This window comes from Condylura cristata, unplaced genomic scaffold (genome assembly GCF_000260355.1).
Source record: "Condylura cristata isolate star-nosed mole 26May11 unplaced genomic scaffold, ConCri1.0 scaffold00031, whole genome shotgun sequence".
In the NCBI taxonomy this organism is placed as follows: domain Eukaryota; kingdom Metazoa; phylum Chordata; class Mammalia; order Eulipotyphla; family Talpidae; genus Condylura; species Condylura cristata.
In genome coordinates this window covers 14661557-14672842 of record NW_004567132.1, presented here as the reverse complement: position 1 = coordinate 14672842, position 11286 = coordinate 14661557, and the positions used below count along the sequence as shown (strand labels likewise).

Sequence of the window (11286 nt, the reverse complement as noted above, 5' to 3'; positions counted from 1 at the left end):
TATATCCTGAGCGACATAAGTGGGTACACTATACATGCATCATAAAATTTTAGTTTCTAAATCCAAACTACTGTTTGATCCTGGTCCTGAAATTACATTAAACAAGCCTCCACAGCTCCCTGCTCACTAATAGCACACCACTACTGCGGGACCCGCCACGGGCGCCTCTGCTTGGCGCTGTCCTCTGCTCATTATTTACCAGATGATAAGACTTGCTGAAGTAGGTCTGTGTCTGTGAGCTGTACTTGCATGTGAGGAGGATTGGCTGTCCCTTCACAGGGACTTGGCTTGAATTCTTACAGCTCGGAGCTCCAGCTTGCCGTACTGGCCAAGAGCTGATGAGATCAGAGCCACAACTGTTCTGTTCTTATGAACACTCTACTGAAAGAACAGTGTCATTTGATTTAGGAGACAAGTATCGAAGACCTCCCACCTCCCCAACCCTTGGAGGGCCTGGTCAGAATGCAAAAGCTGTAGTGTAGAGCAGGTTGGGCCTCTGCAGCAGAAACTCCCCAAAGGGGTTAGCAGAAATGAAAAATTCCCATCTCATTCCTGACCTATTGACTGAGACGCCTTCATCGAGGGGAGGAATAGCTACCTGAATTAAAAGCACTAAAATAGCTGATGTCCAGGACATGCTCTAATTCTCCAAAGTTTTTGTTCTTAAACGCCTGCAGATGTAGCCACTCTGGATCTCAACCTCCACCAAGCAGCGTGGACAGCAGCTGCGGGTTTGTCTTTCGGAATCAGGCAGATCAGTAAGACAGGAAGCAAGTGTCGCACAGTAACCAGCGCCAGGCTAGTGCTTACAGGAATAGGGAGACCCTCGGGATGTGTCAAGTTGGCTCTGGATCTCAGCCATTCCCATAACCTGTCAACTCATTCACACATAAAACTACCCAATATGCCCTTTACTTGTAAGCTGACCACATCCAGTGGGGTAAAGCCTGTAAACTAGAATCCTACCTGTCCTCTAAATCCTACTGGGGCAATCAGGAAAGAGTGCAGGCTATCTAAAGCTACTCCCACTTGCTTTTTACACTTAGTTCCACTGAGAATGGTGAAGTAGGAATCATGATCCACTCTGACAGGAGAAAATCACTCACAGGGTAACTAGCAGCTGCAGAGCATGTAAGTATGCTACTCTGGGAGTGCACACAGATCAATTATTTGCCCAAGTTCATGATGAGCACACTAGACCACAGGCCAAGCACATGGGGTGAGGCTAAGACCATTCCTAAGCACTCTGGGATACCTACTGGCAGGGACACTATGGGTATAAGTGTACTTGATGACACAAAGCAACTGGGGAGTGAATAAAGTGCATTTATTTTCTTCTCTGTGGTTTAAAAAAAAAGGGGTTGGGGGGACACAAAACACCTCCTCCCGGTACCCAACGTCCATTGGCCTTGGAGAGGTGGAGCCATGACCATCCCTAGGAGAAGGTATAGGAGTAGAAGGCAGTGGCATTGACACTATAGTCCATGGGAAGGATGTGCCCAACGTGCTTGGCACCTAGGCTGGCCCCACCCAGGGCGGAGGAGTGGCGCAGCTTCATCAGGGTGAAGCTAGAGAAGGAGTTTTGAGCCTGGATCTCTCTGCCCTGGGTCAGTGCCAAAAGAAAACCTGGAGGAGAAAAACAAACCAGGAGAGATGACAGGGGCCCAGTAGCCTGTGGCAGAAATCAGGTGAAGATGGACAAAGAGGGAGGAAAGAGGTCCAGGCCCTGAGGTGCTGCTGTGGAGGTTCTAGCAGGGCCCACCCACACGCCAGATCCCGCAGACACCTGGATACTCGAGCCAAGTGATAGCTGTAGGGTGCTGGAGCCAGCATCCCCCAAGTGCCTGATGCCAGGAGCTCCGAGTAGCAACAGGGGTCCTTGAGCGATTTCAGAAAGTCAAATGGCAATGACACAGCTGCCTGAAACTAGGCCGCCAGGGGGATGCCGACACATGTCTTTCTTGCTGCACAGGACTGTGCTGACTAGCGATACCACCACATGTGGTCGGAAGCTCCAATTTTAAGTTAGTCTTTAGTTTATAAAGAGGCGATGCTAATTCATAAATCCTTTGGAAAAAGACATTTCCTAAGAGCTCAAGGAACCTCAATGGGACATTGTTAAAGAACACCCTGTGAGGCAAAGTTTTAAGAACCTTGGCCTGAGGCATCAGTGACCTGCTCAGCCCTCAGGACAGAGTTCCCAAGTTCTCCCTGGGGCAGGCAGGTGCTGGGGTCATCCTATCCCTTGTCTTTCTTTCCTTACCTCCCTTCACCTCTCCACGACATACTCACCTTCCTTCAGCAACTCCCAGCTCTTCCACACAGAGCCCACACACAGTATAGGGAGGCCAATCTCTCCTTGGAACAAGACCTGGGTGGAAAGCAGAAATGTACATTGGAAGCAAACAAGTCTCTCCCATGCCAAGCAGAGAGTTACTTAAGACCAGCCCATCCTATGCCAGTCAGTCACCCTGTAGCTGAGAACCAGAAGGCGAGCTCAAGAATAAAAGGAAGGAAATTCACAAAGACAAAGGAGAAATGGGAACATAAAGGGGGTTAAACAGCAATACAGAGAAAAGAGAGGCACAGGAACAGCAACATGGGTGAAAGAAAGGGGACTTGCACCACACTGAACCAAGCTTAAGTAAATAACATCCATAAGCTCATCTGTTAATGAATTTGCAGGAGGCCTAGACCAAAGACCACTGTGTGGTACACTTGCTACATTGTGTTGCCGTACCCTAAGTTCATTTAAAATGGTACCCAATTTGCAGTTTGATGGGACAGTCTCATCCTTAACGGAAAGGGCCAGAGCCCAACTTACCGGGTCAATCTCTGGCAACACTGCCACAATGTGTCTGCCCAGCATCTCGCCGGCCTTCCTGAAGATATACCGGGAAAGGGGATCTCCCTGCTGAGCACCTGCAGTAAGGAGGATGGAAAGGCACTGGTGAACACCCAGGCAGTGCCCAGCCCTCGCTTATTCACTGTGTGCACACATGCACACCTCAGCAGCAGCAGGACCTATGGCCGCCAGATGTCTGCTTCAGAATGGATACCCACTCGCGGCCTCTAGTACTGTGCCTCTAGTGGGCAAGCCGGCCTCTAGTACTGTGTCTCCATGCTTCATCTCCCAGCACAGCCAGGTACTTCCACTCTGGGAAGGCAGGCTGCCTGGAGGTGGAGCAGTCTAGGCACTTGAGAAGGGCTATCCTGACAGACACACTGGCACCTGCTATATCTGTGAGCTGACTGAGTCACTGGATCTGTCAGCTCTTGGGACCCAGGATCCCACTCAAGCAGCACTGGAACCTGTCAGGGGCCAATCTCCAACAGTCTATCAGTCAGTTCTTCCCAGCTCCTGCTCTGGAAGGGCTCAGTCCAGCAGGCTGCTAAGAGGATTCTAAAATGCCGAGGCTGCAACACTCCAGATTAAGGGAGTGTGGAGCACATAGTGGAGAAAAAGCAATGTGCACACAAGCATCCCTATGGTGGTTTCTCTGACACCCAGCCAAATTTGCCTAACAGCTCCATGATCCCCTAAGTATCACTGTTTATAAAAAGAAATAAATAGATTTCCCCAAAGGATGGCTGCTTCGTAACAGAAACAGACATACAGCTAACACAACCGTGACAATCATCAAGAAAAGAAACACAGGTAACATAAGACAAACAGCAATACTGCCCACGTGTCCTTCTGCCGCCACCCAGGCCTATTGGTCTCCAGGTCCATGGTAAGGAAGAACTGAGATCATCTGCCCAGGGGGAAACTGGCTTCCAGTTCCCACCAACCTATTAGGGGGACCTCTGGGAACAAAAGCAGAGAAAAGCCTGCCCCACGTCCAGTACCTTCTGCAATTTTCTGGCAAAACCCAGCAAACCTGCTTTTATCAAAATCCCTATACAGGTAGGTGAGGATTCCTAATCGATCTGGCACCTAAAAGACAGAGAAAGGATACAAGGTAGTTATCAACGCAAAGGAAAACCCCCGTTTTGCTCACCCAAGTTGGTGCTCCTAATTTCTCTCCACTGCTTGCAAAACGGTAATCATATTTGTTTTTTTAAATTCTGAATAAGCAGTTTTTTAAGGAGGTGGGCTTTGAGATTTCTCATTTGAGAGAAGTTCTTTGTCTTCCCCGGCATGGACACCATTGCTCCTTACAGGTTAGCACGAATGCAGATATCTACTCATCAGTGTCATTTGCAGTTCTTTGAGGTGCTCTTGAAAAGATTTCTTTGGCTGAAGGAACCCAAGGACTATCGCACACTGCAACTCTCCCTCACAGACACATGCACATTAGGAAAGTAAAGAAGTCCAGAAGGAGCCAAGAAATCAGTTTCTCCCACACTTGACCACAGAAGTTCCTTCTTTCACCCCTACAAACTTACACTCTTGTAATAACTCTGAAGGTCCTCAGGAACCAGTAGTTCTCCATAATACATGACTATGGGGGTTGTTGGAAAAGTCATGATACATTTTTTCTATGTATCCATTGCAAAAATGTGTCATGACTTTCACCACAACCCAATAAAATGGAAGGAGGCTGGAACAAAGCGCAAGCACCTCCAGCAATGCATAGAGCATGCTTCTCTCTCGTTAAGTCCATGTCAAGACTTTACAAGAACTACAGGATGGAAAGGGACTGGGGTGCTGTGCTGAGTCCAGTTTGCCTAACTCCACTTCCTACAGCAACTGCTTTAAGCAAGTTCTCTTCTTGGTCCCTCCCTATTCTTCACCTTGGCCCAGGCCAGGATGTCTTTAACCATCAACCCAAGCCTTGAGCATACAGGTCCTACTTTGCAGCACCTCTAATCTCCTTCTGCAGCCAGGTCCCAGCTTGTCAGATGGCCCTCAGGGAGACCCACTCAAATTGACCTTCCTTCTCCCTCCCACCTTTTACCTCTGGTTCAGCTAAAGGCAGCTGTTTCCAAATCTACAACTGTCCTGACAAGTTCACTCCCCACAACTCCCAGCCCCCACTTTATGGGCTCTCCTTCCTGCCCCACAGGTGGCCGAAACAGCCCATGTCCCACAGAGCAGACCACCCGCTACCAGTGTTGGTGGGCAATGCCTCCTGCTGCCCCCTCCACTTCTCTTTGCAGCCGAGGATGCCATGTGCCTTCACTCCCAACAGGGTCTAGCAGTCCCAGGATGAAGTCAGACTAACACTAGTTCCCCAGTCTACCCTTCCTCACGCATGGCACCCTCCTGGAACATACTGCCCACACTATCCAGGTCCTGTCCTCCTCCACTTCTTCTCCTCTGCCCTCCAACTCTGAACCATAACTCACCCCAACTTGCCTTTGGCTCAACCAGTCCCTCACCTGCTCAGTGTCCCACTGTTCTATCTAGATGCATGTTGACAGGGGCAGGGAGAGTACCTGGAAATAGTCAAACATGGCCTGTTTGACGCAGCCAATGTCATGAGGTGCCGCCTCTAGGTTGTCGATGGAGTCAAACACTATTTTCACTGCTTGGTGTGCAATCCAGTAAGCTGCAGAAAAGAGTAAGAATATGAGGGGGGATTTCCCTGAGTTCGCAAGGAAGGAACCCACACGTAGACTGAGTTAGTGATGTGCTTGGGTAGTTTAGCAAATTAGTGTCCCAGTTCCCACTGTTGAGGCCTCTAATTAAGCTGTAGCTAATCAACCCAGCTCGGGGACAGCTGAGGGAGAAGACAGACCAGGTGAGCCTATGTCACATCAACTCCTACCCAAAAATAAGAGACAAGGTCAGCCACTTGTCACAAACCACTGAAGTCACTGCCGTGAACTGGGCCCCAAGGACCCTATGGAAATGTACCCCTGCTATCCCTAAAGATTTGATGGACACAGGCTCTTCTACATTCTTTCCCACCAACAGATGGAGTGGCATCTCCAGGCAGCTACGACTGTAACGTTCAGGTGTCAACTCCTCCCCAAGGACCCCGCAAGTCAGCAGAGGTCAGCAACATAATCGGAATCCTGGGTACAAATCACGCTGAAGAGCAAGGCGAAATTAGTCCAGCCCTTGCACCTCCCACAATCTGTCATCATCTTGTTCTCAGAACATATCGTTCAGGAGCTACTTCCAGAGCTACTTCCAAGGGGAGGTGGGAGTAGGGGGGAGGAAGATGGGCAGCTGGGCAGCTGCAGGAGGGGAAGGGGGCAGGACATGGCACAGGCCGGTCTCACCTGAGCCCTCGTCCCCCATCATGTGGCCCCAGCCGCCGCAGCCACTCTCCGAGCCATCAGGGTTGATGAGTCTGCAGTTGGAGCCTGTCCCGGAGATGAGCACGATCCCACCTGGGGAGAGGGCGCGGGAGGCTCAGTGTGGCCAGGGCTCTGTCCCATGCAAACTGCTCCAAGTGAGAAAAGACAGAACAGAAGCCAGTCCCAGGTGCCACCACCCAGTGCTGTAGGGAGAGCTGAGTCTTGCTAGCTTCCTGCCTGAAGCTGGAAGGCCTGGCTCCCCAGAGAAGACTCCACACACCCAGGGCCCTTCCCAGGGGCACAGAGAGGAACATGAGTCTGTCTCCTTGCCCGGCGGCCTCCAAGCGGCTACTTGCTTTGCTGAGTACTTGCTGTGTGCCAGGAACAGAGACCCTGTTCTCACAGAGCAACCCATTCATGACCCTAAATGCCCTAATGAATAGTTGCCCCCCATTTTGTAGCTAAGGCACCCAGGGTCCCACAACTTCTCCACGGTGGCACAGGTGGCAAGGAGCTGAGGTTCAATGCCAACCCATGCTGCCAAAGGCTACTTACATTATGGCAGTGCCCCTCCCACTGTCTGCTCAGCAAGTGTTGCTTTCCCACCAGCAGTCCCCGCTGCCCTTAGGGCTCTGTCCTCTGAAGGGGAACCTTACAAAACATCCCTGCTTCTCTCCAGTCCTTCTGGTAGGGACTGAAGCAGAAGAAAAGAGGGAAAGAGAGGGATGTAATGTAGGCTGTCTTCGAGACAAACATTTCTACTTGGGAGCCAAATTCTGACGGCTACCTCTAAGGGGCTTACCAGAAAAACCAGATCTCAACCTCAGCCCTCCCTCCTCCTCCTCACCATCTGGTGTGGCTGTGGCAATGGAGCCGGCGGCATCAGTGGTGATAAAGTAGTTTTCACTTAGGTAGGGAAATCGGCTCCTCATCTCTTCCATCAGGATCCTCACTGCATCCTCCTGCTCCCCACCGCTCAGGGACAGGCCCTAGGCCACGCAGGAAGTGAGCAAGTACACAGAGCGGGACCCAGCCCCTTCCTCCACTTCCTTCCCTGCTGATGTGCTCTCCCTGCCCTCTGCATCTAGGCTTCCCTGCTTCCCAGTCCATGCTCCTTCCTCCCCACATAATGACAACATCTCCACCTCACCCAAGGTTTTGGCTACAAGAAGAACCTGGGCTGGGAATGGACAGAGGGGACAATAATGTCAGGTTTGGAGCTTAGGAGGAAACAGAAAGAAGCAGGCAGGAAAGCAAGTGGAGGCAAGGTGGAGAGCTAAGTGTTTTGGGGGTGCCTGCTGAACCCCACTGAGGATGCCCCGGGAGCAGGGGGGCTTAGAGCAGCTTGGGATCTGAGCTGGGAACAATAGCTAACACGAGTGAGCATATGTGGGTCAGGCTTTATGCTCACCTGTGGGTGAGGCTTTATGCTAGTTTCCAAATGAAGACAATGAGGCTGAGAGAAGCAAACTGAGGCTTAGGGTCACACAGATATCGAGAAGCAAAGTTGGGATTCAAACCAAAGTCTTAGTGGCTGCCCAAAGCTCTGCACTCTTCCAATCCTGTGGTTTGTGACAAATGAAGCCCTAAGAATGGATGAGATCCCCTGAGCTTCTAGAACAGATAAGCTCAACGCTTTTCCCTGTAGTCATCACACTCACCTAGCTCAAACTCACTCAGTGTTGCTGTTAGTCAATTCCCACATCTACCCCAGACTCACCAGGCTTCGGAGAGGGGACAGAGGATCCACCCCTGCTTTCTGCTTGGCCCTGGTCACCATCTCATTGATTCTCTCCACACACTTCTCTGTTCCAATCAGCTGGCCCCAATCAAGGGAAAGAGGAGTCAAGATTCGTAGGACCTTTGTTGCCCCTACAGGTTACTACATGAACCCCAAACCACCAGCCTCAAGAAGTGTCACAAAATGAACTCCCAACCAATTCACTGGTCCCCTCAAGTGTGGTCTGTGAATTTACCCAGTGATTTGTGCTGAGTCCGTCTGCTTCTGCCACGATCTGCCCATCCTCTGAGACTAAAAGGACCTTGGACTTTGTGCCTCCCCTACAGAACACAAGGGGGCACTCAGTTTTGCTCAGAAAAAAAAAAAAAAAATGCAGCAGATAAAACTAAGCTCCTGCAGTTCTTGTCACTGGTACAGCCCAGCATGGAAGCAGCTTTGACACACCCACCATTCCCAAACCCACCTCTGTGGGATGGTATTTGTACTCTTAGAGCTTAGCTTCCTTTGGGGGTATTCTGTTTATCCTGCAATACTCATATATCTCCTAGACCTCAAAACTTACGTGTAGCCCACTCTCACAGCTCCTTTAGTTAAGCCTCCATAGCTACTAGGTGTTCATTTATATTAAGAGTATGTTTAGCTATTTTCCTGTCTGCCCCTCTTCAGACTTCAAGCTCCACTGGATCAGGGACTGCTTACCTATCCTCATGCCAGGCACAGGCAACACTCCACAAATGTGACACAGCTCTGTTTCGCTTACAGTAGTTAAAGGCCCTTTGCAAAATCCAGCTGCACTTGCCGTAAGTCTACAAGATACCCTGTAAGAAACACTGACTAGATAGTGGGAAGAGTTTTTATCTATTTATGCAACTTAATGGTGAATGTCTATTATTGAGGGAAATAGTTTGGAAGGAGGCCTGGGGTGGTGTGATGTTTGTTTCTTTATTAATAGGTACTTTAATAACAGAAGACACAGAAGACTCAAAGATGACAAAGTTTCAAGTGGTAGTGAATGCATGAAGTGGCAGATTCAATACCCATAAGAATCTCTTAACTGGGGGGGCTCCCTGGTGACACAAGGGGTGGAAAAATGGCTCAGAGCTTATGTATGGATGTAAAAAGGGTGAATGCAAACTTCAGAATTTTGTTATTTTTCAAAGTGCAACAGATAAAGGGGATGGGGGGAAACAATGCATGTGAATAAAACGACTTTGGGGTCCATGAGTCAGCAGTGAGATGTAGCTGCTATAAATGTGACTCCAATCTCAGATTTAAAATTAAGTGCCCAGACAGAAACAATAGCCACCTACTATTATGCCCTGATTTGGCACGCCCAGATTCACAGAATACTCTCCCTGCCAAGGGATTCGGCAATCATCCTTTCTCGTAATTCTACTCATGTGGCCAGTGAGATCTTACTGAGCAAAGGTCTTATCCCTTTCAAGCGGAAGAGCTATTACACAAAGTCCACAAGACAAGCTCCTGAACAGGAAAAGATTCAAGAATAACAAGAAGATTCAATGTAGCTGAGATTCCCCAAAATGTCTCCAGAAATGGAAGGGTTTCCAGAATCCACACAGGCCAGCCCGCTGGCTCTCACAGCTGCTGCAGCTCCCAGACCTCAGCAAATATCTTTGTCCAGGCATTCACCACATTCCTGCTCCCTATCCCTCCTCCCACAACTTCACACCTGACACCTGTTCTGCAAAACTCTCTCCTGGGTCCGGAATGTGGGAAAGGAGCTTCGCGCGCTAAAGATCGTGGAGTGGGTCATACGTGGGAGAAACGAGCGTGGGTCCACTGTGAAACACAAAAGCCCCCCCCCCAGGGGTGTGGCCGTAGCACGCGCAGAGTTCCCGCAAGGCACACGTCCGCGCGCAAGTGCATCCCGCGCGTGCACACGCCCCTCGGAAGACCAAACTCGCAGGGTCCTGATGCAGGAGGCCAACGGCCCGCCCACCGCTTTCCTTTCTCCCAGGCTCCGTCAGCCGAGCCGCACTCACCCCTCTACACCTCCGTACAGCGCTGGCATGATGCTGCTACCGCCGCGGCTCCTCCCGCCGTTTACCACCTTCCGCGGGTGCGTCCCTCCCGCCCCGCAGCCCGCATCACGTGGCCGCCAGGGAGGACCAGCTGCCTCCGGTGCCAGTGCGCGTGCGCGGGGTCTGGCCCCGCCCCACTCCCCTGCCGGGGTGGAGTTGGTGGACCCGAGTGCGGCCCTCAGCATCTTCTGCAGACCGCTTGCACGCTGCTTCCGGAGACGGGTACGGATTCTAAGCGGAGGAGCTGGAAAGGGGTGTCCAGCTCAGACTCGCAGGATACGTCCCCGCCTGTGTGCCCTTCCGCACCCGGAAGTCCACGGCAGCCCCTCATGACGCATGCGCAGTGTTTCTGTGCTGTGTGGACTCGGGCCGCTTGCTGGACAGATTGCCTCACGGAGGTGTGGTCTCGGGGAGTCCTGCGCAACAGGTGGAGGGTCCTGTGTGCTTCCTAGCAAGTTATTACAATGTTCAACCAAACACCTGCGGGCAAGGGCGGAAGGAAGTGCACAACCTGCCACTGGATTTTATGCTGTACCATAGGTAGTCATGTTGTTACAGGGTAGCCCAGAGTGGACTGGGCCGCTTGTCTGTGAGGCCTCACGCTCACAATTCTGCTATACTGCAGGCACACACAAAAGGATCAATAACGGGTTTATTTACAAAAGGGGAAAGGAATACGAAACAACACAGGGAAAGAGAGCAGGATACAAAATAAGTGGAATACCTTATGGCTAGGCTGACAACATCTCAAGTCAGGCCTTCGGGAGAGCTGCTTCCCAAGCGAGGAGGGGTGGGGGAAGAGAGAGAGAGATGCAACCGCACCCTATTTATTCCCCCAAAATGTCCCGGAAAGCTCCGCCCTGGGTTCCTGCAGTTCTCTCTCTGGTACTGCTGGGGGTTGTCGTTTTCAATCACTGGAGTGGTGTGTAGGGTCTAGAAAGCTGGAGTAGGGGGTGGAGTCCATAAGACTCTGCAGAGTTCCTTTAGGACATCCTTCCCCTTAACAATGTGAATATGTATAACCTCTAGTAACTAGAAGTGAAACTGTGTAAGAAGAGCCCTCGGAGTTTCCTTCCAGCCCCCCAAAAGCCAGCTTTCAACTAATAGTACCAGTTAAGCCTGGATTAGTTGTGTGTATGTTACAGGGCAGCAAATCTGTTCCAGGACAGGGGGAGAGAGACACCCCTGAAGCCCCAAAACCTGCCCGCTCTAAGTGGGTTCTGCCATCCGCCTCGTCAAGACAAAACATATAAAACTTTAATAAAAAGGGACTTTAATACAGTAAATATACAATACGGAACACAAAGAATA

The 11286-nt window shown here is 50.8% G+C and overlaps 1 protein-coding gene across 1 annotated transcript; it reads right to left on the bottom strand.

Annotated features, from left to right (window-relative positions):
• Window positions 1-1306: 1306 nt before the first annotated feature.
• Window positions 1307-10249, bottom strand: NAGK (N-acetylglucosamine kinase). Its single transcript, XM_004691500.2, has 10 exons — window positions 9937-10249; window positions 8169-8253; window positions 7913-8011; window positions 7040-7181; window positions 6175-6285; window positions 5383-5495; window positions 3850-3937; window positions 2825-2922; window positions 2293-2371; window positions 1307-1626 (listed from the first exon to the last, which is right to left on the bottom strand). The coding sequence occupies exons 1-10, from the start codon at window positions 10158-10160 to the stop codon at window positions 1436-1438; spliced, it is 1230 nt and encodes a 409-aa protein (XP_004691557.2). The 5' UTR covers window positions 10161-10249; the 3' UTR covers window positions 1307-1435.
• Window positions 10250-11286: the final 1037 nt, after the last annotated feature.

Coding starts and splice junctions, on each gene's coding strand:
- NAGK (XM_004691500.2), bottom strand. CDS start 10,160: ATGCTGAGGGCCGCACTCGGGTCCACCAACTCCACCCCGGCAGGGGAG. Junction 8,012..8,168: donor GACTCAGCACAAATCACTGG/GTAAATTCACAG, acceptor GATTGGGGCCAG/CTGATTGGAACAGAGAAGTG. Junction 3,938..5,382: donor CCATGTTTGACTATTTCCAG/GTACTCTCCCTG, acceptor TCTGTCTTTTAG/GTGCCAGATCGATTAGGAAT.